General features: G+C 39.5%; 1 protein-coding gene across 8 annotated transcripts in view; it reads right to left on the minus strand.

Moving 5' to 3' along the window:
• Positions 1-24,198, minus strand: part of TRPM3 (transient receptor potential cation channel subfamily M member 3) — a 637,712-nt gene that overhangs the window by 98,998 nt on the left and 514,516 nt on the right. For all 8 annotated transcript variants that reach the window (XM_083186086.1, XM_083186082.1, XM_083186083.1 and 5 more), the window contains exons 10-12: positions 20,450-20,550; positions 17,808-17,942; positions 11,501-11,551 (exon numbers count right to left, since the gene is read on the minus strand). In XM_083186086.1, coding sequence (XP_083042212.1) covers positions 11,501-11,551; positions 17,808-17,942; positions 20,450-20,550 — 287 coding nt within the window. The remainder of the gene's footprint in view (positions 1-11,500; positions 11,552-17,807; positions 17,943-20,449; positions 20,551-24,198) is intronic.

Consider the following 24,198-nt stretch of genomic DNA (forward strand, 5'->3'; position numbering starts at 1 on the left):
AAATATATATATAAAATGTTGGGAATATCAGGCAGTTTTAAATAATTTTATTTAAATATATTAATAATTTATACCATTTCTATATTATAACCAGTGGTGGATGTTCCCAGTGGAGCAGAACAGTTGCCACTTATAGCATGGGTCGACAGTTAACGCATGTAAACATACATGCAATGATGGTAATATATATGCTGCCTGTCTTACCTTGGGGACTGGCAGCACTGTGAGTTTTACAGCTGCCACTGCAAAAAGGATGCAGCATTCAGCTTCACTTCACCTTCCTATGCTTCCCCAGACTCCCATTGGCTAGTTTCAACTAAGTTTGGGGGTGGGCGTATAGAGGAAACTCCAACTGAATGTTGTGTCCCAGTGGCAGCTCAGTGAAACACAGCACTGCTGATCCACGGGTTCAGGCAACCAGCACATATATTACATACTACATGTGATCAGACCTTTGTATAAAACGTACATCATCTGACAAACTCTTCCAGGTCTCTCTGTAGTGTTTACTTGACCCAGCATCGGAGAAGAAACATGGCAATTGCCGATTATTGTACAGCTCTTCTACTACACATTATGGAGGAACCGCTAAGCGCATATCCACCAGCTTCATATATGGAACTTCCTCCCTTGTAAGGTGCTTTCAGGGTGCTCTCATTCACCTGTGATCTGTCACTGACACTGCAGTACATTGGGTACCAGTGGAAGAATGATCTTATGGAGCAAACAGCAGAGGTAGATGCTACTATCTATATTTTCGGTTTAACCCTACTAAGACACGCTGTCTCATTAAAGCAGAAGTGGAGTGTCTCGTAATGGATGAACATCTTTTTATGCATATGCAATTACGTATATGCAACTGTAACTATCTATGTAGACTTCATGACGAGACTAGCTAGTAGCTTTATTATATCTCTGCACTGTTATCGCTTATAAGGATTATGATTGTGAACAGTCGCAAGAACGTTTCAACAGCATTTTTTTTTTAGTATTTAGGCTATTATTACCATAATAACATGTGTAAAATGAATTGCAGATATATCAATCAAGTGAAATTAAGATTTATTTGAATGCATCAATAGTTTCTTTTTGCGCATGTGTTACATGCAATCCTGGTATCTTTAATAAAGCTGCATCTCTTTTGACCATGAATACTGGACTATATAAATGTAATACTACTCTTGAGGCAAAAGGGTCAGAAATAGTACAGACCATACTGTATATACAATATACTTGAGACCAAATATCCATTTATATGGTGTTTGTAGCAAAATGGTTGTAGATTTTGTCATCTGAATACCCTGACAATAGAATTTATTGAAAAATGTAAATTATTGCAAATGTCCAGGAATTACGACCAATTATTTATTTTTATTTCGACTCTTATCTATACACTTTGATTTAATATGTATTTCTTCTTTTATGTATGTCTTCTCCCAAATTTATTTTGTCTCGTATAACAATTAAAAGATTACCTTTAATGTTTTGTTTCTGTAAGAGTCCACCACAAAAGGTGTTTAGATTCTTGGTGTACCTCTGTAGACCATCCCCAATGTATACTACATTACAACTATGCTTAAATGTGTTGAAAACCCCCCACCTCCCTGCAATGTGTGATCTGCACTGAAGCAAGGGAGGCCAATCCCAGGCCATTGTTTTCAAACCTGGGAAAACTCTAATTCACAAAATTCCAGCGTTTCCTGATACCTGGGATTAACATTCCGCATGCCATACCATACATCTCCCAGCTGGAATCTACTTTGCTGTAGTCCTTAAGTGGTGATCCTGACTGAAGGGGCAAGTAGATACGGGTTGTGCAGCATGACCTCTGAAATCACACTGCACAGCCACATAGTCAAGCAGTGCATGAACTGGTACCTATCGCTGGCAAGCATAAATGTATCATAAATGTAGCACAAATGAATCACAAAATCCCAGAAGTAGAGGCTTCATTCACAAATCCTTGCAATTTTTGGCTGCAATCCTGTGATCCCACTGATTCCATTCCCAGGATTGGCCTCAAATCAAAATACTTTTTCTATTAGCTATGTACTGTATTTACAGTCAGGTCCATAAATATTGGGACATCTACACAGTTCTCATATTTTGGGCTCTATACACCACCACAATAGACTTAAAATGAACCAAAGATGTGCTTTAACTGCAGACTTTCAGCTTTAATATGAGGGTATTTACATCCAAATCAGGTGAACGGTGTATGAATTACAACAGTTTATATATGTACCTCCCACTTTTTAAGGGTCCAAAAGAAATAGGACAAACTAAACAGTCCTAAATCAAACTTTTACTTTTAAATACTTTGTTGCAAATCCTTTGCAGTCAATTACAGCCTGAAGTCTGAAACACATAGACATCACCAGACGCTGGGTTTTACCCCTGGTGATGCTCTGCCAGGCCTCTACTGCAAACATCTTCAGTTCCTGCTTGTTCTTGGAGCATTTTCCCTTCAGTTTTGTCTTCATCAAGTGAACTGTGTGCTCAATCAGATTCAGGTCAGGTGATTGACTTGGCCATTGCATAGCATTCCACTTATTTGCCTTAAAAACATTCTTTGGTTGCTTTTGCAGTATGTTTTGGGTCATTGTCCATCTGCACTGTGAAGCACCGTCCAATGAGTTCTGAAGCATTTGTCTGAATATGAGCACATAATATTGCCTGAAATATTTCAGAATTCATCCTGCTGCTTTTGTCAGCAGTCACATTATCAATAAATACAAGATAACCAGTTCCATTGGCAGCCATACATGACCACGCCATGACACTATCACCACCATACTTCACTGATGAGGTGGTATGTTTTGGATCATGAGCCGTTCCTTTCCTTCTCCATACTCTTCCCATCATTCTTTTTGAACTTTGTCTCATCTGTCCATAGGATGTTGTTTCAGAACTTTTTTTTAGATGTTTGGCAAACTCTAATCTGGTCTTCCTATTTTTGAGGCTCACCAATGGTTTACATCTTGTGGTGAACCCTCTATATTCACTCTTGTGAAGTCTTCTCTTGATTGTTGACTTTGACACATATACACCTACCTCCTGGAGAGTGTCCTTGATCTATCCAACTGTTGTGACTGGGTTTTTCTTCACCAGGGAGATAATTTTTCTGTCATCCACCACTGTTGTTTTCGTGGTCTTCCTGGTCTTTTGGTGTTGCTGATGCCATTTGGTGAGTTTTGTCTTTTTAAGAATGTTCCAAACAGTTGATTTGGCCACACCTAATGTTTTCACTATCTCTCTGATTTTTTTGTTTCAGCCTAATGATGGCTTGCTTCACTGATAGTGACAGCTCTTTGGATCTCATATTGAGAGTCGACAGCAACAGATTCCAAATGCAAATGTCACACCTGGAATCAACTCCAAGCCTTTTACCTGTGTAATTGATGATGGAATAATAAGGGAATTGCGCACACCTGTCCATGAAATAGCTTTTGAGCCGATAGTCGCATTACTTTTTGTCCCTTAAAATATGGGAGGGACATATAGAAACCATTGTAATTCCTACACTGTTCACTTATGTAAATACCCTCAAGTTAAAGCTTACAGTCTGTAATTAAATCTTGTTTGGTTCATTTCAAATCCATTGCGGTGGTGTATAAAGCCCAAACTATGAGAATTGTGTCGCTGTCCAAATATTTATGGACCTGAATGTATAACAATGCAATATATGGGAGATAACCTATCTCAAATGACAATTGAATATATTAGAATTCATTTAATCATTAATTGGGAAGTGAATCAATAATAAATAACTGTACATTCACTCTACCAAGCACACACAGCATCGCTTCCAAAAATTGTTATTCTATTATACAATCATTCTGCCCAGTCATAAAACATTAGGGCATATGTACCAAGCCTTGGAGAGTGGTAAATTACAGTGAGTTAAAATACCAGCTAATCGGTTCCTAAATACCAAGTTATATTGTAGGTGGTGTCTCAAAAATGACAGGAGCTGATTAGTTGGTACATTATCTCTCAACTTTATCGCTATCTAAGGCTTAGTACATCTGCCTCTTAGCTTTGCATATTCTATGCCATAATATATGCAATTAAGACATATAGGGCGGTATTCAATTGTTTTTCACCAGAATTTTAGCTCACTATCCCCGAGGGTGGTGTGCTGAAATGCACAAATGCATTGCTAAACCTGACCATAATGAGCGCGATATGCGTAAAAAATGTGATCAATTGAATATCGTCCTACTATCACCCGGCTTTTTCGGCGGGAGATCGGGCGCGATATAACAATTGAATACCAGCCATAATATTTTGTATTTCACTCAAGAATGTACTTTTCAAGAGAGCTGCTACAGCTACTGTAAATATTGCCATTTATCTAGAATTTCTAATAGAAATTTGTAAGCAAATCAATTACTTATGCTTTTATGAAAATAATTATTAAAGATCCCGCTAAATGTAATTGATTATTTATTGATAACAATAATTGGGGGGGAAATTATTTAGAGAATGTGGATTATACAAACCTACTCTCACATCTATGATTGTAAAATATTGCCCAGTCAGAGTGACACCAGGTCTATGTATGGTCACAATGACATAATATTTACAGAGCTCATTTCAATCTTACCTTTCCTTTCTGAATCTTCAGTCAGGCCAAAGTGAGCATATCCTGACCACAGCGCATCGATTGCAAAATGGCTTAAAATCCATTTGTGGTTTATACCATTGCTATTTAGACAACACAATATCAATATCGCTACAACAACCGTGAAGGGAAAGATCACAGTGTTGAGAGATATATGTATATATATAGTACAGTTCAATACGGAAACTGAAACATACTAGGGTGATTGAGATGACCACACAGTGTGAACTGCATTTCAACACTTGCTTTGCACAGAAAAACCAATATTATCAGATATGTATTTATAACATATCTGCAGTGTACCAACTCCTGTCACAGAACACACAACCAGAAAACAAACAGATATACTGAAAGGTGCAAATATCAATATAGTGGAAGATAAAAGCAAGGGTTAAGCCTCAAATTAATCTCATTATAATGCTTAATGTTTGGTTAATCTGAGAGGTGGATGATTTACTTTATGAGATTGATGCAGTCTTGTATTTACTTTAGTTTACAGTGTACATTGCATTAAAAATATTTTTAACACACCTCTGGAGGTGAAAGTATGATTACTTTGTGTGTATGCACCTGATGCATCTGATAGGTTACTAAGTAGATTTGACACAAATGGGTAGGATATACAGTGGTTCTCAAACTCGGTCCTCAGAACCCCACACAGTCCACATTTATCATGTCACTTGGTGGACACACTGTGTATCAGCAATTAAAAATCCACAGTTTTCTAGTGTTATTTTTACAATATTTATATTATATTTGTTAATTTAGCGTATACTGTATATTCATGTTAATAATATTATGTACTACACTGCATAAAGATAATTAATAATGCTTCATTAAGTTCCATTAAATTGTGAACTTAGGTGATCATGGTAATGCTTAGGGAGTATTACCCCCACGATGTGAACTCTAATTTATCATTTGGATATGTTATGTACTGCATGTTAGTAACTTTGAATTCCAAAATAGAATTACTTTAAAATGTTAATTTTACAAGTTTACTGAAAACTTTACAGCAATCAGGAAACTAATCAAAACAAAGAACGATATGGATTCCCCATATTATATGTCAGAAAATGTACCTTGGTGATTATTCCACAAGATGGCGCTTGCTGTCCTTTTCTACAAGCCTGCATATAATTTTCTGTTACTGAATTCATTAGCAAATGTGGCCCAAATACACTGCCTTTAAAAAGTAAGCCAGAAAAGCTTACTGCAGCTGGTTCCCAACAGCCCTCTATCCATAATCATCAGATAGAGATAATAGTGTGGGCAGTTAATAAAGACATTGTATTGCGACCTATGAAATTTTAATCAGAATGAAAAAATAAAATTAAATATAATCTTTGCAATGTGTTGTTGTTTTTTGTCATAGATATGTGTCATGATTTAAATCTTTATTACAATATTCGTCCAGCATATCATGAAATGCAACAATGAAAAGTGACAGCAGAAAACAGAATATGAAAGCTGATTAATCAAATCCTCTCTGCCTACTTTAAGCCTGCCATAAGAGATGGGCAAATGGATATCACCAATACTGAAACCCAGATGATTTTTAGAGACTGCTTCTAAATCATCCTGTCAATTAATACAAACTGATAAAATATTCAGTGAATAATTAATACTTATTAGCAGTACGCTTTTTTCTGAACAAATAGGTCCAGCAACTCCTGGTCCGGGGGTGGGTAGATGGAAAAAAAATTAATTACTGATCTAATTTGATTGTCTACTATTGTGTGGCCATACCCCTTCTCATCAAAACCACACCCATTTCTGGGGCACAAGTCTTTGGTGCTGTCCCTATTTAAAATATTGGGGTCTTTCTGGCACAGGGCACCAAAATGTCTAGTTACCACTCTGTGGATGAGAATTGCTATGGGGAGGGGTGATGGGTGTTGCTAGCTGCTGCTGTGATCTGTGCTGCTGGCTAATGGGTGCTGAGCTCAGCTATGTATTGTCAGGTGCTGTGGAACCCTTGTGGTGCCATATAAATAAATAAATAAATAAATAAATAAATAAATAAATAAATAATAATAATAATAATGCAGGCTGATACTGGATGCGCACTCTGCAGGTTGTGAATGGTAATGCACTCTGATATAGGTTGTCCAGTCTGCAGGTGTGTATGGTAATGCTCAGTGATGTAGAATATGCTCTATGCAAGCTGAGTAGTAATGTATGCTGGCATTGTTTAAAAGAGTGCAGAGCACTGTGCAGAATACAGGGAGCAACTGGAAACTGGAGCACTAAGAAAGAAAACAATAACTAGGAACATTGATTTGCACAACGGAGTGTACAACATATAGCATTAAGCCAGGAATCAGGAAGAGCTACTGACACTGGAGCCAGGAACAGGTAAAGTACAGTACAATTATGACTGGCAATAAGCAGATGTAACTGTTGGGGTTTACATAGGATCAATCATTAGTGGCTGAAGTCAGCACCTGATAAATTGGACAGACAACAGAGTTAGCTGATTAATCCAATATGGTGGCACCTATGTATACTAAACCTGGCACTGCATGTTTATATTTACTGCCATGGCCAGTGGAAGCAGGCCAGTCAATTAAATGACAATGGCGCCTGCAGTAAGTGGGCAGCAGGCATTTTAATTATTATTCTTAATAGCTCAGTAATATTTTTTTTTTTAGAAAATCAGTTTCCTGATTTACTAAACCTTTTTGCCTTTGCCATCTCCAGATGTTTTAGGGATTTAAATATCATTTTAACTCTCCATACTCAGCATATATTTTTAATGGATTTCTGCAGACATAATACATCTACAGGGAATCTAGTTATATGTTATTTCCCTATGCGCCTTGATATCGTAGGTTAATCAAACCATCATAAACTCTAGAAAGCTGTGGGAATTGCATGTGCTGTATATGATTGGGGATATTCGGTCATTAGCAAATTTTACTTCTATAATTAAAAAGTCTGAGCTGCTTGTTTCAACCAACCAGTGGAAAATAAGGAATGCAGACACTGTAAAAAACTCTATGAGACTATTATGTTGCCAAGCAACATAGATTGCACCTCTGGACACAAAACCAGCAACATGGTTAACCAGGGACCACACATTCAGAACAGCTCCAGAAAGCATGAAACCCACGAGGAACATGTCGATATACATTACTCACACATGGATTACTCTTCTTACTCATAAATAGCAAAAAAGGTTCACAAAAAATGCTAAATATTTCAGTTCCCACCAGCCAGAATACAATGGTATCAGTAGGATGACCGTAATGTTTTCTAGCTGCACCAGTTAGCGTCATCACTAGATGGGAAACCTCCAAGGGGTCATCTTAATATTCATAAGGTCTAATTTAATAATGCCTCCATCGCATAAAATCTTGGTCTATATTAGGAAGCCACTCAGAAGTGGCATATTTAACAGTTTTGTCACACAGTATAGCATTGTAAATACCAACTGGCAGTGATGGACATTAGAGTATAAACACTTTAGGGTATTCCCATCAGTAATAACATATACAAGCAACACACAATATTGTACAGTGTGTAATTATCCTACATACAGTACCAGACCTTACAATTCTGTATAGGCTATACAGCTATTAGCAGATGAATATGATCACACATTTCCAGAGAAACATTTTTTTCTAATAAAATATTAAACTGCGTGAAATTCTTCAAGAACAGAAGTGCCCATATTATTTTGCAGAGTGATTGTCAGAGCGGTTTTAATGTTTAACACTTTGGGCAGTATTCAATACCTTTTTTCGGCATGTGCAGCGAATCATGTTTAGGATTCGCTGCACATTCACCGCATTCCAGAGGGCTGGAGCATTCGCTGCCAGCCTTCCCTGTCACCCTATTCAATGCCGCAGGGGCTCGCTGGCCCTGATGGAAATTTTTAACCCCTGCGGCGTTCGGGGGACGGAGATGGAAGCCTCCCTGCCTGCCCCAGAATGTGTGGGGGAGAAGGAGGGCTCCCGGGGACACAGGCAGCAGAAGCTGACCCCGGAGAGCTGGCAGGGGATGCGGTTAGGGAGCCGCTGCACTAGTCCCGCTTGGGCATATGTAATGAGCGGGACCAGTGTGCAGTGAATATTAATGAGTGGCTTCATGCCCCCTGCTGGCGTATGTGTAAAAAAAAATATTATTATTTATTAAATTCAATATATATATATATATATACATGTGCAGCAAGCACATGAGTAAAAATAGCATGCCCCTTCACAGAATAAAATTACTGATTTTTTTACACAAATAATAAAAAAAAACCTTTATTTTAAAAGATCACATTCCAGTTCACCTTAAAAAGATGGCGATTACTAAACGGTGACACGCGGCAAAAATCACGATGAAAGCAATTTGCCATCCGAGCATTGAATACACTCACGAAGAATTATGGCGAATGTAAGTGAAAATCCCATTAAAAACAATAGCGAAGTGCAGGGAGCATGAAATGGAGAACTGGCTGGTATTTACTGTTCGCTTTCGGCGAACAGTGAACATTGAATAGGGTGAATCAGATTTTCAGTGAAAACGATTCACCGCAAGGAGTGAAAATAGCCCGATTTGCCGTAAAAATAATGGTGAATCCTGAGCATTGAATACTGCCCTTTGAGTGTCAAATGAATTTGTCAAAATAGGTGTACAAAATTGCCAAGCAAACATTTTTATTCATCATAATGATCTGTAATGTTTAAATTATATAGGAAATATAATCTTTTTTTACAAAACATTTTTATTTGAATTTATATTACAAATGTGAGCGACACTGGCATTTTTAGCAGATATTTTGAACATCTTTCACAGAGATGTTGGCACTCAAAAGGTTAAATTAAAAAATAAAATAAAAAGCATTTGTTAAAAAACTATAAAATGTAACCATTTATTCTTGAATAGTTAGGAAAGGCAAAATTGTATAGTTTATGTTTCACACACATGATGTAGAACTGGTGTATTGTACTGGAAGTGTGCAATATGTCAATGCTTCTTCAGCATATTCATCTTCAGGATGAAGAACACGGCAACAATTGATACGGGCCTTAGACTCTCCATTTTGAGCTTTTCTATTAAATACAGGCCTCACTTTTGTAATTCAACAGACACAATAACAATGGAATTAGAATACTAAAATTACATCTGTTTTTAATTGTCAGTAACAAATGAAATAACTGTAAACGCATTACATATATGTGCTAAATTCAATTATTGCTTAATTAAAGTGATACAAAAAATCCAATATACAACATGTATGTACACAATACATATAGAATTATGTATAGAAAACATGACAGTGTATACAAGATTTTTGTGTCAATATTATTCGACTGACTATATTGTTGGACCTATTTACCCATTATGGAGCAACACTCTAATTGATTTATGAATTGTATATTTATATGTATATATATATATATATATGTATGTATACATTTATATATATATGTATACATTTATTAATTTTTATATATATATATATATATATATATATATAATCAGATGAAGGGTGCGGCACTCAGTCGACTTGTAAAGCGTCAGAAATAATCACACAACACACTGGTTGCTTAACTTAAGCAACCAGTGTGTTGTGTGATTATTAACACACTGGTTGCTTAACTTAAGCAACCAGTGTGTTGTGTGATTATTTCTGACGCTTTACAAGTCGACTGAGTGCCGCACCCTTCATCTGATTGTATCCACTATTGTGAAGGCACCGGCCGCAAGATACTATCCATTACCGGGAGTGCCTAGCCCACGGCTTATATATATATATATATATATATATATATATATATAGTAGGTTTAGATATGGCACTCACAATCCACAGGTCCAACCGCTGGGGTGCAAGTCTAAGGCTGCCAATCCAATAAGAAAAGGGCCTATAGTTTATAAGAAAAATAAAAGAGAACTCACCATTCTTCCACTTTAGCAAGAAAAAAAGTCATTTAATAAGTCAGCATATTAAAAGCCTTTTGTCAAGACCAGGCATGGGAGAAGTCAGCAGATCTGCTGATGCTGACTTCTCCCATTCCTGGTCTTTACAAAGGGCATGCAGTTGGCCACAGTGTCGACTACTGTACTTTAAATATGCTGACTTATTAATGGACTCGTTTTTTTCTTGCTAAAGTGGAAGCCTGGTGAGTGCGCTTTTATATATATATATATATATATATATATATATATATATATATATATATATATATATATATACGCATACAGTATATATATATACGCATACAGTATATTTATATAGTGTGTATATTGTAGATTCACTACCAAATATTTTTGTTATAAGCATCTATTTGCACTAAGACAGAACATACAAATCTGGTTGGAGGTGAATTTGTGAGTACAGCGCAGGGTAATATGTATCAAGATTTTCAAAAAGATCAGTTTCACCACTGTACTGACTGCATATCTTGCTGCAACATTAGCTAGGGCTAGCTGCACATTTCACCCTTACCCGACACTTTGCTGTTGACAAGAGTTACAGTTTTGCTGGTTTTACCCATTATTAACGAGTAATGTTTATGCTTAAAAATATATTTTGGCTTGCCATTTTTTCATACAAATATATTAAAACTAATTGATAAACTTCATTTACCAATTTGAAAAACCTTTCACAAACCTTTGCTAAAAATTTAGTTAATTCTTTTTTTTTTTTTCTGATAACTGGTATGCCGCAAATAATAATCTTGATACATACAATGATATACCCCTAAAACTAAAAACATAAATGGTGAATGAGTTGAATGCTGATAAAGTGAGGCGATAAACAAGGAAAATAAAAACACAAGTACACGTGTCAGAAAAGCTCATGCAAAAGAGAGAGTATCTAAGTTCTAGAAACATTGATTAACATTACCTTCCTTTTCTTGATAACTAGCTCTTACCTTTTTGACGTCCCTAACCAAATGGTATAAGGTATTTGATGGCCCATGTCTCTGAAATATAGTAAAATTGAAACACACTGAAAATATCTGAACACCAGTATGTAAAACATACATGATAATAATAATAATAATAATGATTATTTGAATGGTCCAGTCTTGCTCACAGACTCTAATGCTGTTTACCGTGGTTAGATATAACATTGAATTCAGTGGCGTAACTATACATTTTGCTCCCCCCTGCCAAAAAGTTTGTGTCCCCCCCCCTCCAGGCTCCTCTCCAGCATGTTTCCCCAGTGTGTGACGTGATGACATCACACGCATAACGAAGAAGCTGAAGCAGGAGAGAGGAAGAGAGACCAGAATACACTGCTGTTTGCCTTGGCTCCGACGCATCCCAGGCCGCCCTAGCACGCCCATCCTGTACACAGTAGCCAATAGCCGGCTCTGTGTACAGTCAATTGAATCAGTGGGGGAATTTGACCTCTCTGCCATGGCCCCACACGCACAGCGGCTGACTCTCCTCCAGTGCTCAGCCAGTGGGCAGCGGCAGGTCAATGCGTGAAGCAGGTGTTGGCGCCCACACAGACCCTGCTGCTGCCCCCCCCCCCTAAGCGGCTGCTGGGGCAGCCTTACAGTAGTTATGCCACTGATTAAAATTTTACTATATCAAATGGAAATCAAATCAAAATTAAATGCTTTTAGCAGCATTCGATCCCGATGCACATTCACATTTAGTGGAAATCAAAAAGAAAACTAGTCTTGCCAGGCAAGACTATAAAGTAGAAATCGAATCGAATTACACATCAAATCGAACAGTGTATCAAATCAAAATTAAATCAAATTCCACATCTAACTGTGTGTACACACCTTAAAATAGCTGCTCATCAAAATATAGAGAACAAGGTCATATCACATTTATAGGAAGAAATGTAAGACCACAGTGGAAAGATTATTTATCTCCGTAAGGATATCGCAGAGCTATTGTTTCCAGGACTGGTGACACTATAGTTGGTGGAAGAACCATAGATATTGGAGAAAATTACTCCATTCCTATGCATCTAGCACTGCAATTACAGTAGTGTTATATGGTGTGTGTTGTTGATTCCATAGCATGGTTGAGGTACAGTATAACAACTATACCAGGTACAGTCCTATTTGGCTGGCTTTATTTTGTTAATTGAGCACACAATTGAGGACTCTGCGGATTCTTATTGATGGGAGCCCAACATAACTTCCATTGTCAAAAAGGCCCAGAAAGACTGTTCTTTCTGAGGCAACTGAAAAAAACCAACATTCCGCAGGAGCTGCTGCAGCTCTTTTACACTGCTATCGTGGAGTCCGATCTATGCTCCTCTATTACATTCTGGTATGTGAATCTGACAAACGAAGCCTGTAAGGGAACAATACTTAAGTAGGGTCAAGAAGCGAGCTGGGAAGATCGTGGTGGACAAACTCCACCCTGGCCATAACTTGTTTGATATTCTCCCATCAGGTAGACGCTTCAGGTCTATTCCTGCCAAGTCGTCAAAAACCACAAAAAGCATCTTCCCGATAGCTATTCAGCTATTGAACAATGTACTCTATGATACTGCTAATCTAAACACTTAACTGCTCTATCTAACCTTTCAAATCTTAACATGTGAATTGTCTTTTGTATGCGCAACTGATGCAATGTATGTACGTCCTGTTATCCCTCTTGTACCATGCTTGAAGCTGCACTGTATCCACAAAAAATCCTATTATACGAGAGTATACAGTACATGGCCAATAAAGTGATTCTGATTACCAAGAATACAAATTGATGGCTATTTACTATAACTCACAATTATCATAATGACTGTTGGCTCTAGCAGGCAATGTAATACTAATAATATGATTTTAATTATCATATGAAGCAGCAGTATATTGGAGGATGACTAGAGAAAATGACCAACTAAGTGACCGATTATCATATACTTCTTTACTTACAGTACCTGGTATCAGTGGCGGATTCAGGGGGGGGGGGGCACCTGGGCACGTGCCCCCCCTGTCATTTCATTTAGTAGCTGAGGACCAGGGCTTTCCAACGAGCCCAGCCCCATGTCTCTAGCCCCCCGGGAACCGGAGATATCGCCTGGCAAAGCTGTAACGTTTTTCCCCATAGGATAATATGGGACCCGTCAATTCCGACCCCCACCTGGTTTAGACGGCTGCCAGTTCCCACCCTAGCATCACAGAAGCTTATGGTTGATATCATTCAATTCCAAATCGCTGGGCCTTCAATAAGATACCAGGCCGGTCCATATCGGTCAATCGCTTCCAGAGATATTGTGTGTAAACAGATTTTTTTATTTTTGAAATGTAATTTCATGGCTGTTCATGTTCTTTGGGCCAAAATCATTCTAAGCCCACTCAAAAGTTCTTCAATATGATACTTGTGTTATGTAAATGGGTCAGTTGGTTCCAAAGATATAGCCGGTTAAATGAGAAAACTGGTTAAAGGGGGGGGGGGGGGGGGTGGTTTTTTTTCTCTCCCTCTCACACCAGAAAATGCAGGGACTAGGCTGGTGTAAAAGGGGCCAACCTGGGAATGCATTTTCTGGTGTGAAAGACATATTTCAAATAGCCGGGACCTGCAGTGCTCTGAATACAGCCAGGCTCTGCCACTGTCAGTGGCTATCTCTTCTGCCCGGCTGCGGCTGTCCCCCATTTACCCCGAGCATGTATTCCCCCATGGCAATGAGCATGTAATCCCACATGGCAACGAGCATGGAACCTCTGGCAATGAGCATGGAACCCTTGGCAATGAGCATGTAGATAAGCAACACTTATGTAGCATAATTTTTAATAGGCATTATGGTGTTTGGCATAATACTTAATGGACATAATGGCGTGTAACTTAACATGTAATGGACATTATGGTGTAAATGTTTAATGCGCGCCTTTGGTGGACAATGTCCCTGTTTATGAAGCGTATTGTGAATTTTGGCTTAATCTGTGTGGCATTATGTGAATTTTGGCTCAATCCGTGTGGAATTATGTGAATTTTGGCTCAATCCATGTGGCATTATGTGAATTTTGGCTCAATCCGTGTGGCATTATGTGAATTTTGGCTCAATCCGTGTGGCATTATGTGAATTTTGGCTCAATCCATGTGTTATTATGTAAATTTTGGCTCAATCCATGTGGCATTATGTGAATTTTGGCTCATTCCATTTGGCATCATGTGTAAGGGGTAAGTATAATGGAGTCTAGTATTTTGATGCATAATGTGTAGAAGTTGTATATGGTGTTGTACACTACACTCAAGGACACCATTTTCCGGAGCGCGCCTTCGGCGCATGCACAACTACATCCTTCACTGTTGTCACCATGGTGGGCCTGCGTACTTTAAATGCCAGGGCCTATTTTTAATCCCATTCCCACTTTCTCTCTGCCGCTCTCTTAGCATGTACACTGGCACCACTAACACCGCCCCTCCCCCACCTAAACCTTCTTTTATCATGGTGCCCCCCCTGTTATTTTATCCTGGATCCGCCCCTGCCTGGTATTATGTATTGTATTATTTTATATGTATAGTAATATATGTATTGTATTATTTTATATGTATAGTAATATATCTAAAGTATACCTGCACCCTTTTTTGGTTTGCCTACCCAAACATCAACACTATTGTCTTTTAAAGAGGTTAACATTTACAAATGGGGTGTGTCTACATTAGTGACCACAGAAATTAGTCATTTTCTTATTGTCATTGTTCAAACATTTACAGTAGCACCATTTATCATTCGTAACGAGTTAAACAAGAATATCACTCATTGTTTCATTTGCCTTATACAGTATGCCTTAAAACTTGCCCAGATGCTGCTATTGTTTGTGCCTGTAGTTGTTTGTTACTGACCTCAACAAAGGCCTTTTGATTTTGAGGTGATGATGCTACTGTTAATGCTTCATGAAATTTATTTATGCCATTTAAGGATGTCAATTGCCCAACTCATTTACCCAACCAGGGCTCGATTTTCTGCTATGTCTGTTCAAAGTAGCAATCCTAATAATGACAAAAAAGCGATAGTTCTTGCAGAACAAGGACACCTCACTTCTCACAGTGGTCAATAATTAGTATACTAAAAGCAAATGAAATTAACTGTCGCTGCTGCACTGTAGCTGTATTGACATGCCCAGCTGTGCTATGCTATGCACTGTCAAGATCAATTGCATGAATTTCAGTTTCTACAGTTTTATTTTGCTATTTGTGTCCATACTTTTACCCAAACCACACTACAAAGAGGATGTTAGGATCTACTGAGGAGTTTACCGTACACAGTATATGTTTTGTGAAATGCAGATTTACATAAATATGGGCTGATTCTGTGTTAGACACTGATGCGTCCATTTGTGCATCATCTGATGGTGATGTCTGTGCAACTTTAAGCTAATGCCACTGCAATCCCTTCTCTGGTATATAGCGGTGCATCTGAATGGGCAAGGACTATGGGTGCCCACACACGGTGCGATGAACTCCGTGCTTTTAGTACTAGATTGCATAGCATCTAGTACAAAAATAATACTTAGCAATGTGCTTTTTGTACTAGATACGATGAAATCTAGTACTAAAAGCAAGGGCAGCACAGACTTTATGTGCTGTGCGATGGGATGTGCATGGGAGCGCGCATCTCACCGTATTGGCCTGTCGCACCGTGTATGGGCACCTTAAGACCAGTTTCAAGCATATTTGAATGCTGAAATACCACTTGGTTTCTCTTCAGATGCAACCATCAGTCACACCAGTGTATCTTGTACAAGCCCCATGTTAGCTATAGGTTATGGCATTCAATGTTAGTAATTAAGAGTTTGCAACCACACATCCACAACATTCCTATAACATGCCTATAGGATGGACATTCTCTGTATGTCTAAATATTCACCTTCTTAGAGACAGCCTAAGAACATCCAGTACATTCCCAAAATACCGAGCATCTCAATTGCAACTGCAGCTCTGTTCCCAACATGGCCACTGCTGATACTAATTCCCTCTATCACAGCCCACATGTGAACACCTGTGCAGAACCATTGGGCACTTGCGCCCACCTCTGAATGATTCACACACTATGTTACTGCAATGAGACACTATGGGCTTCTGTAGCGTTGTATTCATTCCAGCCCTAACCAAACACAATACTAAATGCATTTGCATGCACATGTTCAGTCAGACACATCTCTGGATGCATTCAGCTGTACTTCACTATCATTATTAACAACAAGTATGTATACTCATGCCACCAAATTGCAGAGAGATGGAATAGAAATATGGATTTACAGTGTTAGCAGAAAATGTGACTTTGGTATTATCCTATTTATATGCAACATAATAATATAATGAAGCATCACAACAGAGAATACTGTCTTGACAGCTATTAATAAATATGAACTTTTAATTTACCATATGAAATGTAATTAAAAGCAAACACAAATATAAAATACAAATTATATTAACTAGTGCAATCTTAAATGTAAGTTACAAAAAAACCTGCATGTGGTCAAACCAGAGCAGTAGCTAGGGGACATGGCGCCCGGAGCAACGGTATGGCTCCACCCTCACTACGCCCCTGGGTCAAACAGTATATATATGTTATTTTAATGTTGTTCTGCCGCTGCCACCACAATGTATACTGTATGCTTTACATTTTTCAGTGATATGCGGGAGGGGGTAACAAGAGCTCCCCTAATAATTAAAAAAACTGTCTCTTATTATGGGAGGTACAGTATAACAACTATACTAGGTACAGTCCTATTTGGCTGGTTTTATTTTGTTAATTGAGCACACACTTGTAACACTACAAGTGTCAGGAAACACATGGCTCTGATGTGTTGTATGGTGACACCTTGCATTTAGGCTGTTTGTATTTTTATCTATTATTTTAAAACCACTTATATATTTTATTTTTTATTTACAGTTTCTTATATAGCGCAGCAGATTCCGTTATGCTTTACAACTGATGACAACACTGAAAGAACAAACTGGGTAAAACAGACAGACATAGAGGTTGGAGGGCCCTGCTGCAAGCTTACAATCTATACTGCCTTATTGTTTTTTGAATACCTTTTAACCATACATTTTCAAATCATTGAATGTAAAATTATGGACTATAAAAGTGACATTTATATTTGTTCGTCGAATGGTGTCAAAGTCCAAAATGTTTACAGCTGTTGCCATGTAACTAACAGGTTGGGTGCATCTTTCACTCACTTCCATGAATAGCATGGTTTTACAAATGACTAAATTGAATCCTAAACAGCATGTTAGGTGATTACATTTCTGTTTGCTTACCGTGTTGTATAACTCCTCTAGCCTGGAGAGGGTGAGAAATCGGTGCATGCTGACTCCATTCTCTATAAGTAACTTCACAAAATCTACTCTATCCAGCACCAAGGCATCCAGCATTGCCTGCTCCAGGGATCCCACCTAATTGATATAAAATAAACAGAATATATAATTATAAATGTAATGAATAACTCTCATAGATCATACTGCTACATTACATCACAGGGTTGGAGTTAAAGTGACACAAATCATAGCTATTGACGTCATCATGCCCTCCACCCAGATTCCAGGAGAAGTGGTAGCGGGTATGTCCACTCTACCTGAAGTCTAATAGAAATTCTGGGAGAGTGGGCCAACAGCCAGTAGTTAATTTCCACTGATTGCTCCATAATTGCCTCCTCTCCATATACTGTAGTGCAGGGGTGGCCAACCTGTCAGAGTTAAAGAGCCAAAAAATATCTTTATTCAAGCTAAAGAGCCAACAACATGCGCGCGCCAAAAAAGGGGCGTGGTCTATTTGGACCCCTGCGGTGGGTGTAATACACATATGCCTCCAATAGTGCCAGATACACATATGCTCCCATGGTGCCGAGTATGCTCCCACGGTGCCAGAAAGCTGCTATGCCCCCACAGTGCCACCATCTTCATTGCCCCCACAGTGCCATCTGCATTGCCCCCACAGTGCCACCATCTGCATTGCCCCCACAGTGCCACCATCTGCATTGCCCCCACAGTGCCACCATCTGCATTGCCCCCACAGTGCCACCATCTGCATTGCCCCCACAGTGCCACTGTCTGCATTGCCCCCACAGTGCCACCATCTGCATTGCCCCCACAGTGCCACCATCTGCATTGCCCCCACAGTGCCAAAAAGATGCTATGCCCCCACAGTGCCACCGTCTGCATTGCCCCCACAGTGCTAATTTACCAGCAGCAGCACTCACCGTTGTTGCTGCTGCTGCTGCCGGGCGGGGAGAGGACAGACTTGCGTCCCCCTGCAGCCTTGTCCACGAGGGTAGGAGAGCACAGCACAGCACACCGCGCATCTCCTTCCCCCCTCACTTCCCTGTGACTGGGCCATCCATCAATCAAAGCTCGCAGGCTGGCTCCTGATTGGATGCCGGCCCGCGAGCTCTGATTGGCGGACAACGCAGTCACAAGGATGCACAGTGAGGGGTAGGAGAGATGCGCGATGCACGCTTTCCTCCCCTCAGGACAAGGGAAGTTAGGGAAGTTGGGGACGGGGGGGATGGACGGCGGGCAGCAGGAGAGCCGCACTTCAGCAGGGGGCAAGCTGCATGCGGCTCGAGAGCCGCGGGTTGGCCACCCCTGCTGTAGTGTAATGAGATTAAGCAAGACTATTGTATGTTTGTTGTGATGCTCTCTCCTTTCAATATACCAAGAATATTTTATATTTTTTAGCTTTTGTGTATGGATTGCAAGTAAAAAAAAAAAATAATGTAATCATCTGACTGGTTGTTGTGGCTTAATGTAGCACAAACAGTAAATGAGCCCTCTAGTAATAATTTCCCAATAAATATATAATAAAACTCAGCATTAGCAGATAATCTTTTTGTATAAATAAATGTATCTATTTACTTCATTTGCAAATGTTGAAATCCAAAATGATTAATACATTTTAAAGCGGCAATCATTTACACTTCAAAATCAAACTGGTGTTGCAGTGTAAATGATTGCCGCTTTAAAAAAAACAAAACCCTGGAGATTTCTTACCAAGTCTCTCACGTTCTGTATCTCTCATCCTATTACATTTCACCCCTTATGTCTTATATTGTGTGTTATTTATCATTAACTGTATATAGCACCAACATTTTATGCAATTTGGTAAAGTGAGAAAAAATAAAGAGAAATGAATGGTGATTCTCAAAAGAGCAGAGTTTATGCAGATTGCATCCTTGATAATAACTATTATACCGAAAAACATGAATGTAAAGCAGCGAGCCACTGTTTTCACTCTAGTACTCAAACTGCTCTTGTGGGCCCTACCCATTTTGCGGCCCTCTGATCATTTTAAGTGATGCTAGTTCGCTCAGAACCCTCAGCATGATTGCTCAGCACACAGCACACACTCTGGTGAGAACACTGGCCCTGACCGATTAATAAACAGCATGCTCATTATTACTAGTTGGGAGATAGTGACGTGCGGGGTCACGCATCTCTATTGCTATGGCCCCTACACACACAGCGATGTAGGGGCATTTTCTGAGTTATGTAAATTAAGTAACATCGCTAAGTATATAGGGTCCATTCATTTATACTCCACGCGATTAATTTGTTGCTACTGTTATACAGTCACCTGATATCTTTTGCATACTTTATTGATCAATAAACCTAACCATTTTTATTGACTTAACCATTTCCTGAGTAGATTTATAGTTTCCTAAACAATATTTATCTGTCATTATGTTTCCTTCCTGCTCCTCATATATTGTTTACTAAATATCATGCAGTTCCCTTTTGACTAAAAGAGGTATTTTAGACCATTACGAGATATACAGTATACATTCAGAAGTGATAGTAAGTCATACAGGGGTGATTCCACTGCACAAACTTCCAGATGGTACTTGTTAAGGATGCATAAAATTTTTTGTTTTTAACTAATAACATGCTTATGCACAGAAATGTACCGGCCACTGTTGTCCATAAATAAAGATCTGGCTCCGAGCAATATCCACTCTGTTCCAGGCTAATGCAAGACTCAGCTGATCAGGAGCAGAGGCGTTGGCACCTAGCAATGGATGAAAACAGCAACTTTAATGTAAATAACAGTTTTAAAACATTTCATCATCTCAGTGTATCCAGCACCTGTATCTGTACTCATGTAATCAAGACAGTAGAGTCTAAAGTTGTAATTTTGCAAAAATATATTATATATACATGTATATTTATATTTATGTAAAGCTTGAGATAATTACTTAAAATTATACTTTCAGGTTTTTTCAGAACTGAGTGCAATACTGCTTTGATTTACTTTCCAAACATGTTTTTATTGTGCATATTACAAAATACAAGTGTACAGTTGTGATCACAGAAAAGAAGAGAAGACATTGGAGCATATGGCATAGGGTCTGAGTTTGCTGTAGGTGCGGACGCTGGTCGATAGTGTACAGTTCTTTAAAGCAGCAATCTTTCGCATAGCAAAAGCAGGCTGTTTTTGTCTTGTAAACGAATGCCGCTTTAAAAAATCATTCCAGATTGGCCCACAAAATGCAGCCTAGATAAATAGGAGGAAATGGGTCAGCAATGCAACCTAGAAGCCTAAAAAGTACTAGAAATAAAGGAGCATCTCCATTAATTCAACCAGAAAAAAAGAAAAAAAAAAAACAATAAAAAGGGAAGGAAAAGGTGAGATGAGGAAATGACAGACCTCTCCAAGGGAGTGGCCCCTAACCCATACACAAGACATTAAGGGGCAGATTTATTAAGCTTGAAGAAGAGATAAACTGGAGATAAAGCGGAGAAAAGGTAAAAGGAGATAAAGCACAGCCAATCAGCTGAGTTTGAAAAAGACAGTTGGGAGTTGATTGGCTGGTGCTTTATCTTCTTTTACCTTTTCTCCGCTTTATCTACAGTTTATCTCTTCTCCAAGCTTAATAAATCTGCCCCCAAGTCACTACAACTGAATAGATTCATCTTCAACATTTCTGATTTCATATCAACCTTATGTTGAATATGAGTTTTAACATGTAAATGTATAGAGTTTGGTCAAGTAGCCACTAAACATTCCAATAACTCGAAACATTTCTGAACCCTGGCATCTTTATGAAGTGAATACTTCAGCCAGTCCATTTTGAAAAGAAAACCTTGTTTTCTGGAAATAATAAACAAATTTAGAAAAAAATTAAAAACAAACATGCCCAGGGCATGTGATAAGGATGCAAATACAAGGACATATCTATAATAATGTTAGGAGTATGAGACTCTAATAATACCGCTTTCAGACCGCACTCCGAACACGGCATATTGCCGTGTTCGCGGGGCCTAAACACGGGTCACGGTGCGGTCTGAAAAGGGCAACACGGGTCGAGCAACACGGCTATTCAACCCTGGTATTGACCAGGGTTGAACACGGCTATGACCCGTGTCAACTGCGGTGTGAACGGGTGCCTGGGTCGAGCGACCCGTGTCCCGTTCACAGTATGGAGGAGGCAGCACTGTCAGCTCCAAGTACTGCCTCCTCCCGAGCCCCCGATGACGCGCCGCCGCCCAGCACCGCCCCAAGTGACGTCACCGACACTGCAATATGCCGTGTCGGTGTCGGAACTTTCAGACCGCATTGCCGTGTTGCTCTGGGGATGGGACCCGTGTCCTAATCCCGTGTGCGACACGGCATTTGCGGTCTGAAAGTAGTATAAGTGAAAACATTTCTGTGAAAGGATTGGTTGGGCATGTAAGAGCAAAGATGTTTAACAGCATAAAGCATGATATACATCATGCAATAACAAATATCTGCTGTCTGGATCTAAAAGTGTTTTCTGTACCTCATATTATATATGAGAATTAAAATGTATCTCCACACAGCACTTTTCTTGGTAAATGGGGCCAAAATACACCCCCTAAGCCAGGGGCTCCTTAATGTCCCTATCTGCAGAGTCCAACTGTAGTATTTTCCTTGCACAGAAACAAAATAACTCACCCAAATCTAACTCTCTCTGCACATGTTACATCTGCCCCCCTGCAGTGCACAGGGTTTTGTCCATTAGAGAGAGAATTTGCTTTTTCAAATGAACCAGAATCAGTCCCAAAAGCTGCAGTGGGATGCCCATTTATTAAATCCAGGGGGATGCGGTCATTTGGTCTACTGCATTATGGTCAACAGTCATTAGGTCGAATCCATTAGGTCGACATGCTAAAAGGTCGACATGACTCTAGGTCGACATGGGAAAAGGTCGACATGATTCTAGTTCGAAAGGTCATTAGTTCGACAGGTCATTAGTTCGACAAGGTCATTAGTTCGACATTGTCTATGTCGACATTCACAAGGTCGACATGGAGTTTTTCACTGTTTTTTGAGCCAACATGTGCCGACAGGCGGTATTTCATGCCCTACCATCCACTAGGGCGTGGTGGGAGAATAAAATAGTGTGCCGAGCGTAGCGAGGAACCGTGCCCGACGCATCGCGAGCGCAGCGAGCGATGCGAGGGGATGCAGTGCACTTTAAACTGTGTCCATGTCGACTGTGTTAACATTCAGGTAAAAAAAACAGTGAAAAACCCCATGTCGACCTTGTGAATGTCGACATAGACAATGTCGAACTAATGACCTTGTCGAACTAATGACCTGTCGAACTAATGACCTTTCGACCTAGAATCATGTCGACATTTTCCCATGTCGACCTAGAGTCATGTCGACCTTTTAGCATGTCGACCTAATGGATTCGACCTAATGACTTTCGACCATAATGCAATAGACCAAATGATCCCAACCCGATCCAGGCCTTGATGTACCTGGTGTGTTTTGTTTTAGGCCTGTCATAAATTCTCTTTATCTTTAAAGTCCATACATGTAGCAATAACTGAGCATAGAAAGCATGCAGCATTATTTCTCTCTGGGCTCAGTTAACTATCACAGAAGTCATTAGGACCTTGAGGACAAGGATCAAATCCTGAGAAATTCCAGGTGATCGGGGCCTTTTAAGTTCTCCAGAATCACAAAGTATTGTAGAGGGCTGTTCTCAAGGTTGTCCAACTTCTCTGACATCACATTGATAGTGTGCTCCTGTTTCTCAAAAGCATTTTGTTGAACCATGACTATAGCTTTGGAATCATTAGTATGCTTTCAAGCTCCACCATTCTTGTAGTGTCAGATTCCAGATAGCAGCATGGATACTATCTACTGTATTTTTTGGTTGAGTGGCTAAAAAAGTAGAGTCAGTTTGCTTATAGTGTCCCCATGCAATTATTTTTCCACCAACCCTAACCAACTACAGCAGGGCAGAAGCTGCCGCAGCAGCCAGAGCAGGTCTCCAATTAGCCACCTTCCCTTCCCAACCACAGCATGGCAGAAGCTGCCGCAGCAACCAGAGCAGGTCTCCAATTAGCCACCTTCCCTTCCCAACCACAGAAGGGCAGGAGCTGCTGCAGCAGCCAGAGCAAGTCTATCTATCCACCTTACCTTCCTAACCACAGCAGGGCAGCAGCTGCTGCAGCAGGTACAGAAGATCACATAAACCCTCAATGAATAAGCAAACAATCAAGAGAAAAAACTCACTGGGTATCGCTCTCACATGGATTTCACAACGATAGCTACAGTGTTAGATTGACAGACCACTTTGCCGATGAGTCACTTATTAATTTTAGTTTGTCAAAAGAGTTGGAAAGTAAAAATGTTTTCAATTATTGAACCTTATAGGCCTTTAAGGGTCCACTTAAGGGA

Source organism: Crinia signifera, chromosome 1, assembly GCF_055691185.1.
Source record: "Crinia signifera chromosome 1, ASM5569118v1, whole genome shotgun sequence".
NCBI lineage: Eukaryota > Metazoa > Chordata > Amphibia > Anura > Myobatrachidae > Crinia > Crinia signifera.